Consider the following 25,900-nt stretch of genomic DNA (forward strand, 5'->3'; position numbering starts at 1 on the left):
CTTTCAGCATTCCTAGAGATGTCGGTCGATCACGATACACTTGCGACTTCAGGTAACCCCAAAGCCAATAATCGCACGGACTGAGGTTTTGGGACCTGGGAGGCCTAGCATGACGAAAGTGGCGGCTGAGCATACGATCATCACCAAACGACGCGCGAAAGAGATCTTTAACGTGTCTACCAATATGGGGTGGTTCTAATAAAACCCCATGTCATTCCAAGCATGTGTGTCAATTTTTACATCTCTATCTACATTACTCCGTGGTTTATTAAGTTTTCAAATTTATACTGACTTTCGGATCACCCGGTATTTGTCTAGGCTACATATTTAAGTGATTAACATTGCAAGATCACAGGCTATGAAATTGTGAGATAAGCCATTGCAAATGTGAAATGCTGCTACATTAATAACAGTAAAACTGCGAGAATGCAATGAATGCATTGTGTCACACAGTGATGGATGTCAGTTTTTGGGAAAGGGTTCGATGCCTGTTGCACCTGGTCGCTCAGAACAAAAAAAATGGTTGAAATGGCTCTGAGCACTATGGGACTTAACTTCTGAGGTCATCAGTCCCCTAGAACTTAGAACTACTTAAACCTAACTAACCTAAGGACAGCACACACATCTATGCCCAAGGCAGGATTCGAGCCTGTGACAGTAGCGGTCGCGCGGTTCCAGACCGTAGCGCCTAGAACCGCTCGGCCACCCCGGCCGGCCGCGCAGAACAAGGACGGTTAATGCTATATGTGGATGACACTGGAGTTGTCCTCCGATGATGTCCCATATGTGCTCGACTGGAGACAAGATATGGTAATATAGCAGGCCAAAGCAACATGTCGACACTCTGTAGAGCATGTTGGGTTACAACAGCGGTATGTGGGCGAGCGTTGCCCTATTGGAAAACACCCCCTGGAATGCTCTTCGTGAATGGTAGTACAACAGGTCGAATCACCAGATTGACGTACAAATTTGCAGTCAGGGTGCGTGGGATATCCACGATAGTGCCGCTGTCGTACGAAATTGCACCCCTGACCATACCTCTAGGTGTAGGTCCAGTGTGTCTAGCATCCAGATAGGTTGGCTGCAGGCCCTCCACTGGCCTCCTTGTAACCACCACAAGGGCATCACTGATGCCTAGGCAGAACCAGCTTTCATCGAAAAACACAATAGACCAGTTTGCCCTCCAGTCAGCTCTCCCTTGACACTACATGGCAGTGGTTAGGGTCCAGAGGGATGCACGCTACAGGGCATCTGGTTCAGAGCTATCCGTGAAGTAACCGATTTGTAACAGTTCGTTGTGTCAGTGTGATGCTAACTGCTGCTCAAATTGTTACTGCAAGTGCAGTACGATGCGCCAGAGCCATACGCCGAACATGACGTTCTTCCTCATAGGTAGTACCATGTGGCTGTCTGGAGCCCAGTCTTCTTGGGACCACACATTTTCGTGACCACCACTACATTCCTGCCTAGTCTTTCTGCTGTATCGCAGAAGGAACACCCAGCTTCTGGTAGCCCTATTACACGACCACACTCAAACTCAGGTGTTGATAGTGGTGTCTGTATCACCTTATAGGCATCCTTGACTAACATCAACTCACCAGGTCCAATCTCATAGATAACTAACGCCCACGATCGTTACAGCGTGTATTTAAACCTATAAGGGCGTTCCAAGAGAAACGAGCTGGAGGCATAATTACCCAAACCAGTACCAGTATGTTAGAAGTATTGGTTCAAAATGGTTCAAATGGCTCTGAGCACTATGGGACTTAACATCTGAGGTCGTCAGTCCCCTAGAACTACTTAAACCTAACTAACCTAAGGACATCACACACATCCAAGCCCGAGGCAGGATTCGAACCTGCGACTGTAGCGGTCGCGTGGTTCCAAACTGAAGCGCCTAGAACCGCTCGGCCACGCCGGCCGGCTAGAAGTATTGACCTGGCTGTTGAGACACTTGTCCCACTGTGACACAAGGCGGTGAATGGCTGTCTCACAAAATAACCAGAGCTGCGATGTTAGCCAGATCCGAACGTACAGCTGGACGTCGTCATCCGAGGTGAATCGTTTGCCCCTCAGAGCCTTTTTAAGGGGACCAAAAATGGCCCCTCTTCTGATTCATTTCCTGCAGCACGGGACAACAGTGAATGCCCAGCGTTACTCGCAAACCTTGACCACCCTTCGCCAAGCGATCAAATCAAAACTACCAGACAATCTCACCCGTGGGGTCATTCTGCTCCATGGCCAACACAGTCGCGGCACTCTTGCAGAAATTCAAATGGCAGGTTCTCGGCCACCCTCTATACAGTCCGGACCTCTCTCCCTGTGGTTACGCCATTTTTGGTCCCCTTAAAAAGGCTCTGAGGGGCAAACGATTCACCTCGCATGACGACATCAAGCTGTACAAGCGGAAATGGTTAACATCGCAGCTCCAGGGATTTTATGAGACAGCCATTCACCGCCTTGTGTCACAGTGGAACAAGTATCTCAACAACCAGGGTCAATACTTCTAACATACAGGTACTGTATTTACGCCTCCGGCTCGTTTCTGTTTGAACGCATCGTCAAAGTGGCTAGCGCCCCTTCTATGCGACTGGTTCGAAATTTGAATAGACAATATCTTTCAGATATAGAAACACGCCTATAGGCCTTTCATCATAAGAATAAACCTGACATAAACAAACACAAACGCGATGGTTGGTCAGAAGCCATAGCACACGTACACTGGTGTTGTTACGCTCTTGGCTGTAGGCCCTTCTTTGTATGAGATATATTATTACTACGTTACTTCAAATGTATTAATAGCCATCAACGTATTTCTTAATCACGCTTTAGCTATGTAGCGTTTATTTCAAAAATCGTGTTCAGTGACAGCGTCTGCGCTGTTGTGCTCTGATTGTCGCGCTGTTAATACGCAGCAAGAAAATGTCTGAGGCTGCTTACTGTTCCGCATTGTGGAACACGGTTAAAAAGTGCCGAGAAATAGGTTGTTCTTAATGTTTTTCATAAATTCTCAGGTATAATCGGCTTTGAAGTTTTCACGCTCCACGTGAAACGAATTCCAGTGAGATTCAAGCAAACGCGGAAGAATACAAGGCGTAATGTTTACATCAGGTTTTTTCTTCTGATGTTCAGACTATACCAACTTTCGTTTATGTCGCTTAATTCCTTGTTGGTGTTGCAGTATTTCTTCTGTCAGCGTGTTTTAGCCAATGCTTTCATTTTGATTTATGACTATATCGATAAACATAGGATATCGATGCATAGAGGATATAAAATATAGACTGGCAATGGCAAGAAAAGCGTTTCTGAAGAAGAGAGATTTGTTAACATTGAGTATAGATTAAAGTGTCAGGAAGTCTTTTCTAAAACTATTTGTATGGAGTGCAGACATGTACACGTCTGATGTGGAGCGTGGACGATAAATAGTTTAGGCAAGAAGAGAACAGAAGCTTTCGAAATGTGGTGCTACAGAAGGGCGCTGAAAATAAGACGGGTAGATCACATAAGTAATGATGAGGTACTGAATAGAACTGGGGAGAAAAGGAATTTGTGTCACAACTTGTCTAGAAGAAGGGATCGGTTGGTAGGACATGTTCTGAGGCATCAAATGATCACCAAGTTAGTATTGGAGGGAAGCGTGGAGGGTAAAAATGGTAGAGGGAGACCAAGAGATGAATGAACTAAGCAGATTCAGAAGGATGTAGGTGCAGTAGGTACTTGGAGATGAAACAGTTAGCACAGAAACAAGAAGGCAATTATAAGAGTCGAGTGGCTCGAAAGGGAAGCAGTATTGGAGAAGGGAGTGAGACAGGGTTGTAGTCTATCCCCGATGTTATTCAAGCTGTACACTGAACAAGCGGTAGAGGAAACCAAAGTAAAATTTGGAATAGGAATTAAAATCCAGGCAGAAGAAATAAAAACCTTGAAGTTTACCGATGACATTTTAATTCCGTCAGAGACAGCAAAGAACTTGGAAGAACAATTGAACGTAATGGACAGTGTCTTGAAAGGAGGATATAAGATGAACATCAACAAAAGCAAAACGAGGATAATGGAATATAGTCGAATTACATGAGGGAATTAGATTAGGAAATGAGACACTTGAAGTAGTATATGAGTTTTGCTATTTGGGCAGAAATATAACTGAGGATGGTCGAAGTAGAGTGGATATCAAATATAGACTGGCGATGGCAAGGGAAGCGTTTCTGAAGAAGAGAAATTTGTTAACAGTGAGTAAAGATTTAAGTGTCAGGAAGTCTTTTCTGAAAGTGTATGGAGAGTAGGCATGTATGGACGAGAAATATGTATGAGAATAGAAGCATTTGAAATGTGATGCTACAGAAGAACGTTGAAGATCAGATGTGTATATCACGTAACTAACGAGGAGTACTGAACAGAATTGGGAGAAGAGGAATTTGTGGCAAAACTTGACCAGAAGAAGGGATCGGTCCGTAGGACACGCTCTGAGGCATCAAGGGATCACCAATTTAGTACTGGAGGAAAACGTGAGGGTAAAAATGGTAGAGGGAGACCAAGAGATGAATGCACTAAGCAGATTCTGAAGGATGTAGGGTGCAGTAGTTACTTGGAGGTGAAGAGGCTCGCATGGGATAGAGTAGCATGGAGAGCAGCATCAAACCAGTCTCTGGACGGAAGATCACAACAACAACATATCGATACATAACAAATAAGAATTATTTATGGGGAACTATTTTAATCATATGACTGATATCAGAAGCCAAAAAAAAAAAAAAAAAAAAAAGAAGAAGAAGAAATAAACTTCATGCTACCCTCGGATTTGCACATGTGATTTCTCAGTGCGTGAGACTAGTTTGTGAACGTAGAGGAGAGAGAGAGACAGACAGACAGATATAAAGAGTGGGCTGTGTGTTGACAGTACCTGCCTGTGAGCCATCTTGAGGCGGGAGGTGAGCTGCTTCTTCCACTTGGTGCGCCGGTTCTGGAACCACGTCTTGATCTGCACCTCCGTCAGCGCCAGAGCCTTGCTCAGCTCCATCCGCTTGCTGACGCTCAGGTACTTGTCCAGCTGCCGACAGACACCACCTGTACGTCACACAAGCTGACACCCACTTTCGCCATGAAGTTCATATTGTGTATTACAAGACTGAATCCTAGACACACCGTTGAAGTGGCTGTGTCTCATCAGAAATGGAAGGGCTCAATTGTCATCCAGGTCGATGAAAAGAGTTGTGTAACACGTAGTCTACGTAACATTATTGTTCATAAATTAGCCCAAAAAGCTGTCCGAGGTATGCCAAAACAGAGGACATGGTGTCTAAAACATCATTGGACTTCTTGTCGCGTTAATTCGGGGCAAAACCTAGAGCTTTAGAAGATTACCTCTTCGTCAGGAGCGGCTGACTCAAAATTGATGGTGTGGTGGCCTTATATACACCGTAGACTGCTTCTGATTGGTCGATAATTGCGTAAAGCGTCGCAGATGGTGACGTCTGCACTGGTCTTCGAGCATAAATATAATAGACTGGCCCTGACGTCATTTTCGTGGCTCCAACATCTCTGGGCTAAAGTCACGTGAATGTTGGCAAAACATGGTTGTTTCGTGTTGAGCTTATGGCTGTACTCAGCGTTTTGTCGGAGGAAATGGCATTACATTTCACGTGTAAGTGTTTCTTTGATAGTGCAGATGCGTTTATTGAAATCTGCTGAAATAGAGTATCACGTAAATTAAAGTGTTGAAAGTGATACCTGTAAAGTCAAACTCATATTACATTTTGGAAAGTATCTGTGATAATTCGGTTAAAGAAGTAAGTAGAACTGTTTCTCGTTCCTACTCATAGATTCCCTAAGGATGAAAACCGAAGGCAGCTTTGGATACAGGCCCTGAAACGGAAAAACTTGAAGCCATCTGCACATATACGCCTTTTTGTATATACAAGTGAAATTATAATAAGGTAAGAGCACCTATAGTGGACACATGAAGAGAATTTTTTTCTACCTTCTAATACTAATAATAAATGTAGGCTCCAAAATTATTTTCTGAAACTTCAGTCTCCCCTTTCATCTAAAATATCATTTTTTAAACTGGTAGTTTAAACTTTTGTAAAAATAGTAGGAACTGAACCTTTGAAGTGCACCTAAAATTGATACTGTAAAATGGACCTGCACCTAAAGTCGACAATTTTGGCACCTATAGTTGACATAATTCCCATATCCCATTTTCTTTTATAAGTGACTAGAGCTCAAAACGCGGCGAATCCAATGTTTAAAGTTTTGACGCGAGCCCACTCTTACTGTTTAAAAGAATTTTAACGACATTTTACTTTAATTGATAGTTTATAGTAATTTCGTACCGCTGCCCACCAGAGGGGCGTTCGATGTATTTGTTAGATTTTATAAATGGTACTGTGAACAAATCCAAATGTAGTTCTGACATAATTTTTCGCAAATAAAAAAGTAATTTTTGTTGCAAGCGTTTGGTAGTCAACTGAGAAATGTGGGTAAAATACGATACAAACATGGGGTGGCAGACCACTGATTTGAAATCCCGCCACGTTGTGCCAACAGTCACGTGGTTTATGTTGGAGCCACACCAGCCCTATAGCTTCTGCACAGCAAGGCCAGTCTATTAGTATCTATGGTCGAAGGCACTGGTGGTGTCACCGCTCCCGCCGTACAGTAAACATTGCGACGAACATCTCTGGATCTTATCTGCAATGACAGCTCGCTTCCATGCACTACTAACATTATATCCACTGTCACGGTTGAAGTTATTCTCTCACATTCTTGTTTCAACAGCATCTTTAATTACAGAGCGCTAGTATGTGGGAGCCCGGTACAAAACTTTTGTCTCGTCAAACAGTATTTTATGTTTCTTTGTGAGGTTGTGCTCAGCAGCTGCAGATTTCTGCACTTCTCGATTTTTAATATGTCGTTGATGTCCTGCACAGCAGTCAGAAACAGTGCGAGTGGACTGACCATAACTGCTTTCGTGCTCAGGATTGTTGTGAATCCCAGAGATCCTGAGACCGAGACTGTCCTTAACAAGGCGGTGGCACCACAAGCGGAAATGTCGACGCCATCTGCGACAGTCTTACGTTATTACCGACCAATCAGAAGCTGTTTATTTGCTGCATACGGCCACCACAGCAGCAGTTCTGACAGTTAGTTGCTCCTGACGAAGCCGATAGAGGTAGTAGTCGAAAGCTCGAGGTTTTACCCTGAACTGACTCGGCAAGTAGTCCAAGAATGTTTTATACAACAGTGGCATCGCGAAAGACTTTGTTTTCACAATGGATATGGTATTATCTAGAAAGCAGGCAGCGAATAGCGACATTAAGGCGTGATAAAATAACAGAAAGTCTCATTAAAGCAACACATTTAGCTTAATTATGTGTGGAGTACCGCAGGGCTCTGCTCTTAGACCACAATTGTTTCTTCCTTATGTTAATGATATTTACTTTCAGTAAAGAAAAAACAGAAAAAAATATTTGCAGATGTCACTGGCATTTCAATTACATCAAATCGAAAACATTTCTTAATGGTGTGCAAAATTATATTTATTTAGTCACAAACCTGTGTTCGGTTTCTTAGCATATCTTCAGGTGACAATTGAGTACCGCAAACATGGATAAAATGATGAGCAACTTACAATGATATTATTTGTACAGAAGATACAAAAATGATATAGAGTGTTTACAAGGCAAAACATTACTCTTTTTGTCACATTAAACAGTTACATTAACTAAAAATGGAAAACAAAGTTTTTATGTGGAGATATATTAACAGTTGATGAGAAGTAGATTAATTTATAATCTGAATCTAGTGTTTGTAACGAAAACTTAATTTATCAGTCTGTGCCATTTCCAGATTTTCAGTTATGGTTAAAATGTTTATGGAATCAGCAGTGTATACATTTTAATGTCTAATTACTAACAGGTTTCAATAAAATAAGATAATAAATGAATAAAAAACTGTGTTCATGAACTTCCACTCCTCCCAACTTCTACAAGAAATGTATGACTCAGTGAGTTGGAAAAGGAGTCATGTCCACTTCCTTTTTTTTTTTTTTTTTTTCAAATTACGTTTGCAGGAGTTTACTGATCTTTATCGTCTGGTATAACAAAGAATCATGCGCCATCAATAGAAGTGCTTGTTAGATGGGTATTGTATTAGAGAAGGGGTCATCCAGTAAACAAGTGTATAGGGGATCTGTTCGAATAAAAAAGAAGAAACGAGATGATGTAAAGAAAATTCTACGATACATACCAGACGACCAGAAACCATTTTATAACAGTATCTCTTAGTGGTCTGTGAAGGATTGATAAGTTGAAGATGAAACAAGCCACCATTTTCTGCTTTGTTATATTTTGATAGTGGTTGTATTTTGGTTACACTGTGAATAAACCTGTGTGCTCATAACACATACTTTTATTTCTGTAATGAATATGATTAGTGCGAACTTCCATAACACAATCATTCCTCTGCAGACAGGACGCTAGTTGACTCATCAGCATCATCAGGCTAGAAAGGGTCACCTCCCGTACGTTCAAAGTGGGTTACTGACCTTACTCCATGCTTAAAGTACAGGGTGTTTCAAAAATGACCGGTATATTTGAAACGGCAATAAAAACTAAACGAGCAGCGATAGAAATACACCGTTTGTTGCAATATGCTTGGGACAACAGTACATTTTCAGGCGGACAAACTTTCGAAATTACAGTAGTTACAATTTTCAACAACAGATGGCGCTGCAAGTGATGTGAAAGACATAGAAGACAACGCAGTCTGTGGGTGCGCCATTCTGTACGTCGTCTTTCTGCTGTAAGCGTGTGCTGTTCACAACGTGCAAGTGTGCTGTAGACAACATGGTTTATTCCTTAGAACAGAGGATTTTTCTGGTGTTGCAATTCCACTGCCTAGAACACAGTGTTGTTCCAACAAGACGAAGTTTTCAACGGAGGTTTAATGTAACCAAAGGACCGAAAAGCGATACAATAAAGGATCTGTTTGAAAAATTCCAACGGACTGGGAATGTGACGGATGAACGTGCTGGAAAGGTAGGGCGACCGCGTACGGCAACCACAGAGGGCAACGCGCAGCTAGTGCAGCAGGTGATCCAACAGCGGCCTCGGGTTTCCGTTCGCCGTGTTGCAGCTGCGGTCCAAATGACGCCAACGTCCACGTATCGTCTCATGCACCAGAGTTCACACCTCTATCCATACAAAATTCAAACGCGGCAACCCCTCAGCGCCGCTTTCATTGCTGCACGAGAGACATTCGCTAACGATATAGTGCACAGGATTGATGACGGCGATATGCATGTGGGCAGCATTTGGTTTACTGACGAAGCTTATTTTTACCTGGACGGCTTCGTCAATAAACAGAACTGGCGCATATGGGGAACCGAAAAGCCCTATGTTGCAGTCCCATCGTCCCTGCATCCTCAAAAAGTACTGGTCTGGGCCGCCATTTCTTCCAAAGGAATCATTGGCCCATTTTTCAGATCCGAAACGATTACTGCATCATGCTATCTGGACATTCTTCGTGAATTTGTGGAGGTACAAACTGCCTTAGACGACACTGCGAACACCTCGTGGTTTATGCAAGATGGTGCCCGGCCACATCGCACGGCCGACGTCTTTAATTTCCTGAATGAATATTTCGATGATCGTGTGATTGCTTTGGGCTATCCGAAACATACAGGAGGCGGCGTGGATTGGCCTCCCTATTCGCCAGACATGAACCCCTGTGACTTTTTTCTGTGGGGACACTTGAAAGACCAGGTGTACCGCCAGAATCCAGAAACAATTGAACAGCTGAAGCAGTACATCTCATCTGCATGTGAAGCCATTCCGCCAGACACGTTGTCAAAGGTTTCGGGTAATTTCATTCAGAGACTACGCCATATTATTGCTACACATGGTGGATATGTGGAAAATATCATACTATAGAGTTTCCCAGACCGCAGCGCCATATGTTGTTGAAAATTGTAACTACTGTAATTTCGAAAGTTTGTCTGCCTGAAAATGTACTGTTGTCCCAAGCATATTGGAACAAACGGTGTATTTCTATCGCTGCTCGTTTAGTTTTTATTGCCGTTTCAAATATACCGGTCATTTTTGAAACACCCTGTATGTCGTAATGGTGTAAATTGTTTCGCCTTCGGTCATCTGCTGCATAGCATCTCTATGACACTACTCTTAAAACCACTGTGTAGTAAAACAGTTTTTTGTGGCCCCTGAAAAATTTACTTTCTGGGACATGACCGCTTCTCGAACTCACCAATTCGAATGCAATGGGAAGTCTTGACAATACATCACTGAAGTCAGTTACTCAAACTAAAGTTCTAGGACTATGGCTGCAGATTAAAAATGAATTGCCAGGTGAAACATTTCGAAACGAAGCTTTCAAAATTGTTATGCTCTTCGTGTCTAGGCTTGCAGAGTAAAAAAATTTGAATCATGTAAATCACACTTTGTATGATGAGAATAATGGGCCTGCCAAGCCTTCACATATATGCATCTATCCTTTTTATAAATATATTTCAGTTTAACTTGTGATTGGTTTTTGATAATACTTTTGTTTAATTTGATTACAGTTATTGATTATTTATGTGTAGTAGAGTAATAATGTAACACATAGAATGTTAAATACCATACTGACAAAATTTTCTTAATCACAACGTATTTAAATTTCAATCGAGTACTGCATTTATTCTTGGATATGGGGCCATATAGGTGGAAGTGAGAATTACCGAGATCCGGGTTGTAGGGTAGCCCAATGAAGTCTTGTGAGTGTCGGTTGTTCTCTTAGCAGAACTGTGCCCAGCCATACGGAACAGTGAATCTGAGAGCATTCTTTGAAGAATGAAGGGAGCTGCTCTTTTCTGCCCGATACACTCATCCATCAACTACACTCATGCTCATAAATTAAGGATAATACTGATAAATGGTGAAGCAACGTTCTGGTGGTCGGTTTGCAGGCTTAAATCACCTCAGGGTATGACCATGCGGTGCATTTGAACTGCGGTCGACGCACGGTGGCGCTGGCAGCAGTCCACATACGCAGAAGTGTGTTGGTGCATGTCAGAGTACGGTGCAGTGAGTAAGTGTGAAGACGTTTTCTGACGTGTTAATGGTGACTGTGTGTTGAAAATGGCTCAAAGAACACATATTGATGACGTTATGAGGGGTAGAATACTAGGGCGACTGGAAGCTGGTCAAACACAGCAGGTCGTAGCACGGGCCCTCCGTGTGGCACAAAGTGTGATCTCAAGGTTATGGCAACGATTCCAGCAGACAGGAAACGTGTCCAGGCGCTACAGTACGGGACGTCCACAGTGTACAACACCACAAGAAGACCGATATCTCACCATCAGTGCCCGCAGACGGCCACGGAGTACTGCAGGTAGCCTCGCTCGGGATCTTTCCGCAGCCACTGGAACAGTTGTCTCCAGACACAGTCTATAGACGACTGGACACGGTTTATTAGCCCGGAGACCTGCAAGGTGCATTCCACTGACCCCTGGTCACAGGAGAGACCCCGTAAAGCCTGGTGTCAAGAACACAGTACATGGTCACTGGAACAGGGGTCACAGGTTATGTTCATGGACGAGTCCAGGTATAATCTGAACAGTGATTCTCGCCTGGTTTTCTTCTGGCGTGAACCAGGAACTAGATACCAACCCCTTAATATCCTTGAAAGGGACCTGTATGGAGGTCGTGATTTGATGGTGTGGGGTGGGATTAGGATTGGTGCACGTACACCCCTGCATGTCTATGACAGAGGAACTGTAACAGGTCAGGTGTACTGGGATGTCATTTTGCACCAGTATGTCCGCCTTTTCAGGGGTGCGGTGTGTCCCACCTTCCTCCTGATGGATGATAGCGCACGGCCCCACTGAGCTCCCGTCGTGGAGAAGTACCTTGAAACAGAAGATATCAGGCGAATGGAGTGGCCTGCCCCTTCTCCAGACCTAAACCCCATTGAGAACGTCTGGCATGCTCTTGGTCGACGTATCGCTGCACGTCTTCAAACCCGTACGACACTTCAGGAGCTCCGACAGGCACTGGTGCAAGAATGGGAGGCTATACCCCAGCAGCTGCTCGGCCACCTGATCCAGAGTACGCGAATCCGTTGTGCGGCCTGTGTACGTGTGCATGGCGATCATATCCCATATTGATGTCGGGGTGCATGCGCAGGAAACAGTGGCGTTTTGTAGCACATGTGTTTCTGGGGGTTTTCTCAACTTATCACCAATACCGTGCACTTACAGATGTGTGTCGTGTGTGTTCCCTATGTACCTATGCTATCAGCGCCAATTTTGTGTAGTGCCACGTTGTGTGGCACCACATTCTGCAGTTATCCTTAATTTATGAGCATGAGTGTATTTTTGATTAGACTGCGTATTTATAAATAATGTGAGAATGCTCCCTGGCTTAGACGAGGAAATTAAGCACAAAAATGTGTGTTTGTTAGGCGTTGTACAGTGGGCTGCGTGCTCGCTCCACCAGTGGCTTACCTTGAACTCGGCTTCGAGCCGCTCCAGCTGCTTGGCACTGTACGCTTGGCGGGGCTTTCGGTCCAGCCCCGGCTTCCGAGAACGCCTTCCAGAGGGCTTCGGGGCTGCAAGGTAAGGAGAAAATTAGTTACGGCTGGTGTGAACGGGTCAGTAGGGCACAGCTTATAAGGTTAGCTTCAGCACTCACAAGACAGCAGATATATTTATTTACCATTGTATGGAACAAGAATTTCCGCAAGGCTTTTGACACTACCACACAGGCGGCTTGTAGTGAAATTGCGTGCTCATGGAAAATCGTCTCAGGTATGTGACTGGATTCGTGATTTCCTGTCAGAGAGATCACAGTTAGTAGTAACTGACGGAAAGTCATCGAGTAAAACAGAAGTGATTTCTGGCGTTCCCCAAGATAGTGTTATAGCCCCTTTGCTGTTCCTTATGTATATAAACGGCTTTGGAGACAATCTGAGCAGCCGTCTTAGGCTGTTTGCAGATGACGCTGTCGTTTAGCGACTAATAAAGTCATCAAAAGATCAAAACAAATTGCAAAACGATTTAGAAAAGATACCTGAATGGTGCGAAAAGTAGCAGTTGGCCCTAAATAACGAAAAATGTGCGGTCATCCACATGAGTGCTAAAAGGAATCCGTTAAACTTCGGTTACACGATAAATCAATCAAACCTAAAGGCCGTAAATTCAACAAAATACCTAGGAATTACAATTGCGAACAACTTAAATTGGAAGGAACACATGGAACATGTTGTGGGGGAGGCTAGCCAAAGACTGCCTTTGATTGGCAGGACACTTAGAAAATGTAACAGGTCTACTAAGGAGACTGCCTACACTACGCTTCTCCGTCCTCTTTTAGAATACTGCTGCTCGGTGTGGGATCCTTACCGGATAGCACTGACGGAGTACATCGAAAAAGTTCAATGAAGGGCACCACGTTTTGTATTATCGCGAAATAGGAGAGAGAGTGTCATAGAAATGTTACAGGATTTTGGATGGACATCATCAAAACAAGGGCATTTTTCGTTGCGGAGCAATCTTCTCACGAAATTCTAATCACCAACTTTCTCCTCCGAATGCGAAAATATTTTGTTGACGCCGACCTACCTAGGGAGAAACGATCACCATGATAAAGTAAGGGAAATCAGAGCTCGTACGGTAAGATATAGTAGCTCTTCGTTCTTTCCGCGCGCTATACGAGATTGGAATAGTAGAGAATTGTGAAGGTGGCTCGATGAACCGTCTGCCAGACACTTAAATGTGATTTGCAGAGTATCCATGTAGATAAAGATGTACAAGAATAATATACAGAAGAATGGAAAAGGGACTGAGGATTTGTTAGATGACGATAGTAAAGGTAGGCACCAGAGAGGCAATTTTGAAGTTGCGGTTGATAATGCAAGCAAGGCTAAAGAAAAATCGACACACTTTCACAAGATTTGTCGACAATGTCAAATGGTGCAAGATGTTCGAAATCCTGAGAAAATTTGTGGTAAGCCGTAGGGGTACGATACGTACAATAACAAAGTACCAAGTACGAAGTGCTCGGATTAAAAAGGGTGTAAGACGAGGATGTAGTCTTTCGCCCCTGCTCTTCAGTCGTAAATCGAGGAAGCGATGAGAAATAAAACAAAGGTTAAACAGTGGAATTAAAATTCAAGGTGAAAGGATATTAATAATAAAATTCGCTGATGACATTGCCATCCTCAGTAAAACTGAAGAAAAATTACAGGATCTACTGAATGGAATGAACATTCTAATCAATACAAAATATCGATTCAGAGTAAATAGAAAAAAAATATGAGAGTAATGAGAAGTAGCAGAACTCAGAAAAGCGAGAAAGAAAAATCGGGATTGGTGATCACAAAGCACATGAAGTTAACGAATTCTGTTAACTAGGTAGCTAATAACCCATGACAGATGGAGCGGCAGGACATAAAAGGCAGACTAGCGCTAGCAAAAAGAAGATTCCTGGTCAAGGGAAGCCGACTAGTATCCAACATACACTATGTGACCAGAAGTATCTGGACACTACAAATGACTTGCAAGTTAGTGCCGCCCTCCATCGGTAATGCTGGAATTCAATATGGTATTGGCCCACCCTTCCACTCTCGCAGGCATACGTTCAATCAGGTGCTGGAAGGTTTCTTGGGGGATGGCAGTCCATTCTTCACGGAGAGCTCCACTGACGAGAGGTATCGACATCTGTCAGTGAGGCATGGCACAAAGTCGGCGTTCCAAAACACTCCAAAGGTGTTCTATAGGATTCAGCTCAGGACTCTGTGCAGGCCAGTTCATTACAGGAATGTTATTTTTGTGTAACCACTCCACCACAGGCCGTGCATTATGAAGAGGTGTTCGATCGTGTTGAAAGATGCAGTCACCATCCCCGAAATGCTCTTCAACAGTGGGAAGCAAGAAGGTGCTTAAAACATCAATGTAGGCCTATGCTGTGATAGTGCCACGCAAAACAACAAGGGGTGCAAGCACCCTCCATGAAAAACACGACCACACCATAACACCACCGCCTCCAAATTTTACTGTTGGCACTACACGCGCTGGCAGATGATGTTCACCGGGCATTCGGAACACACACATCCAGCAATCGGATCGCCACATTGTGTACCGCCATTCGTCACTCCACACAATGTTTTTTCACTGTTCAATCGTCCAATGTTTACGCTCCTTACACCAAGCGAGGCGTTGTTTGGCATTTACCGGCATTATGTGTGGCTTACGATCAGCCGCTCGACCATGAAATCCACCTCCTGCCTAACTGTGATCCTGATGCAGTTTGGAATTCCTGTGTGATGGTCCGGATAGATGTCTGCCTATTACACATCACGACCCTCTTCAACTGTCGGCGGTCTGTGTCAGTCAACAGACGAGGTCGGCCTGTACGCTTTTGCGCTGTACTTGTCCCTTCACGTTTCCACTTCATTATCACATCGGAAACAGTGGATCTAGGGATGTTTAGGAGTGTGGGAATCTCGCGTAAAGACGTATGACACAAGTGACACCCAATCACCTGACCACATTCGAACTTCTTGAGTTCTGCGTAGCGCCCGATTCTGCTCTCTCACGATGTCTAATGACTACTGAGGTCTTTGATATGGAGTACCTGGCAGTAGGTGGGAGCAAAATGCACCTAATATGAAAAACGTATGTTGTGGGGGTGTCCGGATCCTTTTGATCACATAGTGTAGCTCTCCGCGTTAATCTTGCTAACACCAGCCTCTTTATCTCACCTACCGCTGCCTACATCCACTTGAACCTCCTTACTGTACTGAAACCGTGCTCTCGATCTGCAATTTTTATCCTTACCAAAGTTCCCTGCGTTATCAAGCTGACAGTTCCTTGACGTCTTAGGGTCACCATGTCTCAGAGCTCCTCTAGGCAAATCAAGCGGTGCATTGTGCCATAGACTTCATTCGAGACGTTTGTTGCCTGACCCAAACTCTGCGAACCATGGATGAAGAGCAACAGGCGGATTCCAGATTCCTAGATTTCTGTAAGACATTTGACTCGGTGCCACACTGCAGGCTGTTAGCCTGAATAAGTTCCCAGATATGTGAGTGGCTCGAAGATTTCTTAAGTAACAGAACCCAGATGTTGTCCTCGACGCCAAGTGTTCATCAGAGACAAGTGTATCGTCAGGAGGGTTCCACGGAAGTGTGATAGAACCACTGTTGTTTTCTATATACGTAAGTGATTGGGTTGACAGGGTGTTCAGCAATCTGCTGCTGCTTGCTGATGATGGTGTAATGTACGGGAAATTGTAGAAGTTGAGTGATTGTAGGAGCATACAAGAATATTCACAAGTCAGGCAAAATTTCTAACTGTAGTCATGAATGACAGCTGATCCTAAATGTGGAAAAATCTGAGTCAATGTGGATGAGTACGAAAAACAGTACCGCAATGTTCGAAGACCCCGTTAGTAGTGTCCTGCTTGACGCAGTCACATCGATTAAATGTCTAGGCGTCCGCCTCGATAGCTGAGTGGTCAGACCGGCAGAATACCATACAAGGGGGCCCGGGTTCGATTCCTGGCTGGGTCGGAGATTTTCTCCACTCAGAGACTGGGTGTTGTGTTGTCTTCATCATCTTTTCATCCCCAGACAAGCAAGTCGCCGAAGCGACGTCAACCAAAAAGACCTGCACCAGGCGAACGGTCTACCTGACGGGGGGCCCTAGCCACACGACATTAGTCTGCCCCAGTAGCTGGGTGGTCAACTCGACGGAATGTCATGCGAAGGGGCTTGGGTTCGATTCCCGGCTCGGTCGGAGATTTTCTCCGCCCAGGGACTGGGTGTTGTGTGATCCTAATCATCATTTCATCCTCATCGACCGCAAGTCGCCGAAGTGGCGTCAACTCAAAAGACTTGCACCAGGCGAAAAGTCTACCCGACAGGAGGCCCTAGCCACACATTTCATTTCATTTCAATATCTAGGCATAACGTTGCAAAGCAATATGAAATGGAACAAGCGTGTAAGGTCTGTTGTAGAGACTTCAATTTATTCGCAGAATTTTAGGAGAGTGTGGTTCATCTGTAAGGGAGACCGCATACAGGACGCAAGTGTGAACCATTGTTGATTTTTTTCGTATGATATAATCACAAATGAAAAAAAAAATCGGAATTTTTGCCTTTGGTTGTAGTGTAAATCCTTGCGTCTTGCCAAATTTCTCGATTCTAAGTCGACGGAAAGTACTCTGTAGGGTCTGAGGAATGAATTAGCGAGTATCAAATTACGTGACACAAGTGGCCATATATTTTGATTGCATTGACTTAGTAGCTTGATTCACAAGCTGCGACATCGTCGCCAAAAAACACCGTGGCCCGTATATGTAATAAGTTTCCTTTAATTTACGTCTATGGTCACAAAAAAGATTGTGACCATAGACGTAAATTAAAGGAAACTTATTAGTAGCTTGACTTTTTTTAAATCGCGAAGGGACCGTAGACCTTAATATGTGACAGAAATTTCAACTTGATACGTCTATGCGTTCCCGAGAAAAAAGGTTCTGAAAAGTCGGACGGACAGAAATACAGAGAGGACAACAAAGTGAGCCTTTGAGGGTCCCCTTTTTACCAACTGAAGTGCGACACCCGTTTGTCAGTTATTTCGAATTGCAGGCTTCAGCTCATCGAAAAGCAATCACTGGTGACCACATGTCCAGGCAGTTTTCCAGAATTAGCCATTGTACTTCAAAAACTGTGGGCATAGCTTCTTCTACACGGGGATGACTGGGTGGTGTTTCCGTTTCATGCTCTGGCGTTTGCTTTCTGATTCAAACTGAGGAACACAATCTTTATGTCCAGTGATGGTTGATTTTAAACACATTTTATTACATTATTTGTTTATGGTTCATTTAAATTTCTATAATCATTTACTTAAAAATTTTCGCATATTGGTCCCATATTTTCAATATGTGTAAAGTGTGCTGTACTGAAGGTTGAAGTTCTTTGCATCGTATATGAGTAATGTATGTAAAATACTATGTAAATTGTTTACTACGTTAAATAATTTTCTGATGGCATCTTGTATTTAAAAATATTTGTATGTATGAACTGTCCATGTTGATGTCAGTTTCACAATTGTAAGAAACGATCAGGCGTAGGAACAATGTAAGAAATAGGTGTTACGTAATAACCAGTGTTCTTTTGTTTGAAACGGAAGTGGCTCTGGGGAGTGGAAAAGGTGGCAAGGGCGAATTGATTCGCTACCTAGAACAAGGGCGGGAAGTAAGTCACACAGTCTGTAGTTAGAGATGGGCAAACTGAAACACGTAACTGTTTCGAAACAAATGAAACAGTACAATGTAATGTTTCGATACGCTGTTTCGAAACAGTGAAACAGTTTGTGTTTTGTAATCTAACAAACCTACACATTTTATCATCTTGAATGTCTACTGTCTACGTATGTCCATATAAACATAAATGAGGTGCGAGAGCGCTAATCATATCGCAGAAAGTATGAAACTATCACTTAGGCGTCTTGGCAGTTTTGTATTTCCTGCAGCAATTGCGCTGCTTTCGTGTCGTGTGTCTTTCATACTTTTCAATTGGCTGAGGACAGCCATAGCTGAAGACAGAAGAACCACCACGAACGGAACTGGAGATGGGAGCAAACTGCAGAAACAACGGATATGCTACTGGGATTCCCACATTCCGTTAGTATGGGTAATATACCCATCCTGCTAATTTCCATGCACACAAAGGGAATCATTGTGGATAATAGGCACAGTGACTATAGACTCACAAATAACGCCAAATAATTCGAATAAATAACAAAATAACAGAAAAAAATTTTGTCTTGCAAGGTGGTTCGAACCGTTGCTACATCAAATTTATGTATATGCCTAATAACTGTCACTCTACGCCTTTTTTTAAATTCAAAATGTTGTAGGTTGCGTTTCTTAATATGATTACTGTACATGAACAGAGAAGCGTATGTTATAAAAAAGTGTAATTTAACTGAATGATTTTCACATATTTATTATTTTGAATGTGAATAATATGCGTTGTTTTATTGTTTGGTTAGTGTTTATAAAGCAGATGTTACGCCATTTCGGAATAGGACAGTCAGCTAGAAACGAAGCTTTATTTTCGGATATCTTAAGCTTCATGCTATTGCTTGTCAAAAAGATTTCGACACTCTTGAAAGTGTTTCATGAAGTGGTATGTTGTGTTTCAGTACCTGTGCCGAGCCCGAATCTCGTCCGACACAGAGGGGAATGAAACATCACTGTTTCGATACAATTAGTCCGTTCCAAGCACAGGTGGACTGAAACAGCGTTATTTTGAAACAACGATACAGTTTCATGAAGTGGTATGTTGTGTTTCAGTACCTGTGCCGAGCCCGAATCTCGTCCGACACAGAGCGGAATGAAACATTACTGTTTCGATACAATTAGTCCGTTCCAAGCACAGGTGGACTGAAACACCCTTATTTTGAAACAACGATACAGTTTCTGTGTCTGGCTCGGGATCGAATCTGGTCCGGTTATCCGAGACAGGGACGGAATGAAACACCACTGTTTCGAAACAGTGAACCACAGCCGTTCCGAAACACTGAAACAGTTCCACGTATCGATACAGTGTATCCAAACACAGAAACAGTGGCCAAGTCTAGTCTGTAGGCAGCAGTGATTGAGGCAACATCCTTGTGGAGCAGGAGAAGCTTTGCCTGCGAATTTCCACAAGAATGCCTCGGATGAAGACTAAACGGCTTACGGCATACCTGCGAGTTGTTGGGCTACTGTATGTAAAACTGAACGACGCGAAGAAGAGAAACTGAGCCCAAACAGCAAGATATTTGCACGCCGTAATGTGGGTAGTGTAGCCGCCATAACTGCTCACCACACTCAAGCCTACAGCCACCAGATAAGATTTTTCTTCGGTATTTTACTTTTTTACAACGTGAATCATTAATTTGAACAGTGTTTTATTAGTGAATAACCATTCTTGAGCTTTAAAGAAACTGGTTCACCCTGTTATTTCATCCTAATCTTCCTCCCTGGTGTTTAATTCGAGTATCCTGTTTTACAGCCTTATGAAGTGCCACGTTAATATAAAGAGGCACCATTTAAATTGTTTCTGTGTAAATAATAAGATGAATGTATGAGGGTAATGAAATTACATCTCATTAGTGGAAGAGTGTAAATTTATTGTAATTTTGCAGCATAAAGTTAGAGTTCATAAATATTTTGATTTTGAGCAATAGTTAAAGAAAAGTTCTCTTAGTTGTTTCACTGAAAGGCATAATGAAAATTTTAGTCAGAATAAGAACACATCCATGCTTTAGTACATTACGAAGAAATAAAGTCAAACTATTCTTGTTTTAAAAGTTTTCCTGACTATTGCAAAGTGTTATAGTAACAGTTTGCTTACCTAAATTTCAGTCAGAGTGGAGCAAAGTTACTAGAATCTGTTAAATGACTACACAGAGTTAGTTCAAAGAGTAATAGCTTTGAAATTAAATTCCAGTAAGAAAGTGGTTTCCTTGAAGTGAAATGTTCAGTATAAAAAGTGTGTGCTTTAGTATCTACGTATTTTAGTGTTTAAGTTTGTTAGTTACAGAACGAGCTTTTGTGAAGTTCCCCCCTGGCCAATTTTTCTTTTAGCTTCCTAGAAGTTATCTACTGGGCTTTTTCTCTTTTAAAAACGTAATGTATCAGGGTGTAGCAGTCAAATGATTGCAGTGTCTACACCAACTTTGTTTACGTGGAGTAATATTTATTTAAAGAAGCGCCTTTAACAGTAGCAAGAAAGTAGGCAAAATTCAGACTTCTGCTTTTCCAGTACTTCACTGTTTAATTGCCTGGATAGGCTGGCAACCGTTAGTACTTATTTTAAACCACTAAATGAAACCTTTGACAGAGTTGTCCTAGCACCAATATACTCGTAACACTATTCATACCGCGTTTTTTTTCTTTTTCCAGCTACTGCGTAAGATCTTAGGAAAAGAACTGAATAGTCTGATTTACTTATTCATTAGACATAACACACGGTCAAATTCTATAAAAAGGGTAACTATATTGATTAGCTTTTCCTATTAAAAGATCCTCTCATAGTGTACCGGCCGGGGTGGCCGAGCGGTTGTAGGCGCTACAGTCTGGAACCGCGCGACCGCTACGGTCGCAGGTTCGAATCCTGCCTCGGGCATGGACGTGTGTGATGTCCTTAGGTTAGTTAAGTTTAAGTAGTTCTAAGTTCTAGGGGACTGATGACCTCAGCAGTTAAGTCCCATAGTGCTCAGAGCCATTTGAACCTCCCATAGTGTACTTTATTTGGAAACTAAATTTAGTAAGAGGGTTATACGTGGCAACATTAAGACAGGGTTTTCTGTTGTTTAGGTAAAAGCATATTAAATTACAGGAGTAGTGGTAGGGTTATAAGGTAAAATACATGCTGTCGGACAACTGTCTCTATCCACACTGTTCTAAATCATATCAGAAAGGATACATTCGTTGATCTAAACATTTTATTAAAAATACTTTGGCGATAATGTGTACGCCGCAAAATAAGTATTCTTCTTAACGAAACGTCTTTTCACACTGAACCTAAGCGCGTAATGACAGTCTCACAAGCTACGTGCAGTACACGCTTTCGACTTATTTGACAGTGCAGTGCAATTTTATACGCACGTAAATGAAATAAACAATCTACTAACAATGATTTGGTAACAATACAAATCACGTAACGTAAATTTTGTCTTCCAAAAAATAACTTCATCCATTATTTAAGCACATGTTGAAACTGTTGACCATGGACTGAAACGCACATTTGCAATCGCCGTTCGAAAGAGTGATGAACAGAAGTAATCACAGTGGAAGACAAGGTAGAGCTCGCACTGACGATTCAACGACACACATCGTCTGGCGTAGCTGGGGACTCGTCACAGACAGTGTCTTTGAGTGCTGTCCAAAGAAAGAAATGCAGAGGAGACAAATCGGGGGACATCGCAGGCCGTTTGAGGACAGAAATCCGTCATTTCCAACGTCCAGGAATGTTGTCATTCAGTATTTGCGTTGCAACACGGGACGAGTGAGCTGGAGAACCGTCGTGTTGCAGCCACGTACACTTTCGTGTATCCAGTGGTACCTCTTCTCTAGAAGAATCGGCAGGATGTTCGTCAGAAAGTGAGCGTGCGAATATCTTTAGAACGCCTGAGATGAAGTGAGGTTCCACAGTGTAGTTTCCTATGCTGCTCCACTATACGTTTACGGTCCATGGCCATTGATGTTGTATCTGACGAAGCCAGTGTGGATTTTCTGCTGCCCAGTAGTGCATCTTATGAAAATTTACACTACATCTACATCTACATTTATACTCCGCAAGCCACCCAACGGTGTGTGGCGGAGGGCACTGTACGTGCCACTGTCATTACCTCCCTTTCCTGTTCCAGTCGCGTATGGTTCGCGGGAAGCACGACTGTCTGAAAGCCTCCGTGCGCGCTCTAATCTCTCTAATTTTACGTTCGTGATCTCCTCGGGAGGTATAAGTAGGGGGAAGCAATATATTCGATACCTCATCCAGAAACGCACCCTCTCGAAACCCGGACAGCAAGCTACACCGAGATGCAGAGCGCCTCTCTTGCAGAGTCTGCCACTTGAGTTTATTAAACATCTCCGTAACGCTATCACGGTTACCAAATAACCCTGTGACGAAACGCGCCGCTCTTCTTTGGATCTTCTCTACCTCCTCCGTCAACCCGATCTGGTACAGATGCCACACTGATGAGCAATACTCAAGTATAGGTCGAACGAGTGTTTTGTAAGCCACCTCCTTTCTTGATGGACTACATTTTCTAAGCACTCTCCCAATGAATCTCAACCTGGTACCCGCCTTACCAAGAATTAATTTTATATGATCATTCCACTTCAAATCGTTCCGCACGCATACTCCCAGATATTTTACAGAAGTAACTGCTACCAGTGTTTGTTCCGCTATCATATAATCATACAATAAAGGATCCTTCTTTCTGTGTATTCGCAATACATTACATTTGTCTATGTTAAGGGACAGTTGCCACTCCCTGTACCAAGTTCCTATCCGCTGCAGATCTTCCTGCATTTCGCTACAATTTTCTAATGCTGCAACTTCTCTGTATACTACAGCATCATCCGCGAAAAGCCGCATGGAACTTCCGACACTATCTACTAGGTCATTTATATATATTGTGAAAAGCAATGGTCCCATAACACTCCCCTGTGGCACGCCAGAGGTTACTTTAACGTCTGTACAAGTCTCTCCATTGATAACAACATGCTGTGTTCTGTTTGCTAAAAACTCTTCAATCCAGCCACACAGCTGGTCTGATATTCCGTAGGCTCTTACTTTGTTTATCAGGCGACAGTGCGGAACTGTATCGAACGCCTTCCGGAAGTCAAGAAAAATAGCATCTACCTGGGAGCCTGTATCTAATATTTTCTGGGTCTCAAGAACAAATAAAACGAGTTGGGTCTCACACGATCGCTGTTTCCGGAATCCATGTTGATTCCTACATAGTAGATTCTGGGTTTCCAAAAACGACATGACACTCGAGTAAAAAATTCTACAACAGAACGACGTCAGAGATATAGGTCTATAGTTTTGCGCATCTGCTCGACGACCCTTCTTGAAGACTGGGACTACCTGTGCTCTTTTCCAATCATTTGGAACCCTCCGTTCCTCTAGAGATTTGCGGTACACGGCTGTTAGAAGGGGGGCAAGTTCTTTCGCGTACTCTGTGTAGAATCGAATTGGTATCCCGTCAGGTCCAGTGGACTTTTCTTTGTTGAGTGATTCCAGTTGCTTTTCTATTCCTTGGACACTTATTTCGATGTCAGCAATTTTTTCGTTTGTGCGAGGATTTAGAGAAGGAACTGCAGTGCGGTCTTCCTCTGTGAAACAGCTTTGGAAAAAGGTGTTTAGTATTTCAGCTTTAAGCGTGTCATCCTCTGTTTCAATGCCATCATCATCCCGGGGTGTCTGGATATGCTGTTTCGAGCCACTTACTGATTTAACGTAAGACCAGAACTTCCTAGGATTTTCTGTCAAGTTGGCACATGGAATTTTACTTTCGAATTCAATGAACGCTTCACGCATAGCCCTCCTTACGCTAACTTTGACATCGTTTAGCTTCTGTTTGTCTGAGAGGTTTTGGCTACGTTTAAACTTGGAGTGAAGCTCTCTTTGCTTTCGCAGTAGTTTCCTAACTTTGTTGTTGTACCACGGTGGGTTTTTCCCGCCCCTCACAGTTTTACTCGGCACGTGCCTGCCTTCTATTACTCTTGCTAAACAGATAAACCTTCCTCCCTTTTTTTATATTCCTATTAACTTCCATATTCAGGGATGCTGCAACGGCATTATGATCACTGATTCCCTGTTCTGCACATACAGAGTCGAAAATTTCTGGTCTGTTTGTTATCAGTAGGTCCAAGATGTTATCTCCACGAGTCGGTTCTCTGTTTGATTGCTCGAGGTAGTTTTCGGATAGTGCACTCAGTATAATGTCACTCGATGCTCTGTCCCTACCACCCGTCCTAAACATCTGAGTGTCCCAGTCTATATCTGGTAAATTGAAATCTCCACCTAAGACTATAACCTGCTGAGAAAATTTATGTGAAATGTATTCCAAATTTTCTCTCAGTTGTTCTGCCACTAATGCTGCTGAGTCAGGAGGTCGGTAAAAGGAGCCAATTATTAACCTAGCTCGGTTGGTGAGCGTAACCTCCACCCATAATAATTCACAGGAACTATCCACTTCTACTTCACTACAGGATAAACTATTACTAACAGCGACGAACACTCCACCACCGGTTGCATGCAATCTATCCTTTCTAAACACCGTCTGTACCTTTGTAAAAATTTCGGCAGAATTTATCTCTGGCTTCAGCCAGCTTTCTGTAGCTATAACGATTTCAGCTTCGGTGCTTTCTATCAGCGCTTGAAGTTCCGGTACTTTACCAACGCAGCTTCGACAGTTGACAATTACAATACCGATTGCTACTTGGTCCCCGCATGTCCTGACTTTGCCCCGCACCCGTTGAGGCTGTTGCCCCTTCTGTACTTGCCCAAGGCCATCTAACCTAAAAAACCGCCCAGCCCACGCCATACGAGGGCTGTTCGATAAAGAATAATCATAATTTTTTATGGTCATAATTTCTCGCGCTAAAATTTAATCTTATGTTATTCTGTTAGTTTAATCTGCAACAAACACGCCGTGGTAGTTCCATTGTTGGGACTCCCGGTTCCCGCCTGTGTCAAGGTCAGACATGTTCAGCATCGCCTACCGCTGCAATGGAGGTAACACGCGAGGAATAATATGCGGCTTTGAAAATCTGCTTTAGTCTCAACAAATCTTCAGCTTATGTTTATACAATGTTACAGGAGGCCTATGGAGTGTCTGATCTTCTCTACAGCACACCTCGCAGGTGGTTTAAAAGGTTTCAAAGGAAGGTGGATCTGGTGCTCCAGTTACTGCTCCTACGGAAGAAAACATCAACTCTGCTGCTGTCATTGTGAGAGAGGATTGACGAATTACCTTAAGATCACTTTCTGAAATTGCATTGGATGCCACCCACACGTTGGTGACAGAAAAATTACATATGACACGTGTTTGTGCGAGACTGGTTCCAAGACTGTTGATTCCCGAACAAAAGGACATTCGCGTGCGAGTCTGCACGCAGTTAAAGTTGATGTTGAAGATCCGGAGTTTGTTTCAAATATAATCACTGCTAATGAAACTAGTCTACATCAATTTGATCCTGAAAGCAAACAACAAAGCTCAGTGTGGAAATCTCCTTCATCACCAACCCCCAAAAAAGGAAAAGTGGTTGCTTCTGCTGGGAAAGTTATGGTCATCTCATTCTTTGATATTCATGGAATGGTTTATCAGCTTCGTTGT

General features: G+C 43.1%; 1 protein-coding gene across 1 annotated transcript in view; it reads right to left on the bottom strand.

Annotated features, from left to right (window-relative positions):
- The window catches only part of LOC126214877 (NK1 transcription factor-related protein 1), a 142,592-nt gene that overhangs the window by 1,890 nt on the left and 114,802 nt on the right, over positions 1–25,900 (bottom strand). Inside the window, exons 5-6 of the mRNA XM_049941523.1 lie at positions 12,503–12,606; positions 4,901–5,047 (exon numbers count right to left, since the gene is read on the bottom strand). Coding sequence (XP_049797480.1) covers positions 4,901–5,047; positions 12,503–12,606 — 251 coding nt within the window. The remainder of the gene's footprint in view (positions 1–4,900; positions 5,048–12,502; positions 12,607–25,900) is intronic.

This window comes from Schistocerca nitens, chromosome 12 (genome assembly GCF_023898315.1).
Source record: "Schistocerca nitens isolate TAMUIC-IGC-003100 chromosome 12, iqSchNite1.1, whole genome shotgun sequence".
Lineage (NCBI taxonomy): Eukaryota > Metazoa > Arthropoda > Insecta > Orthoptera > Acrididae > Schistocerca > Schistocerca nitens.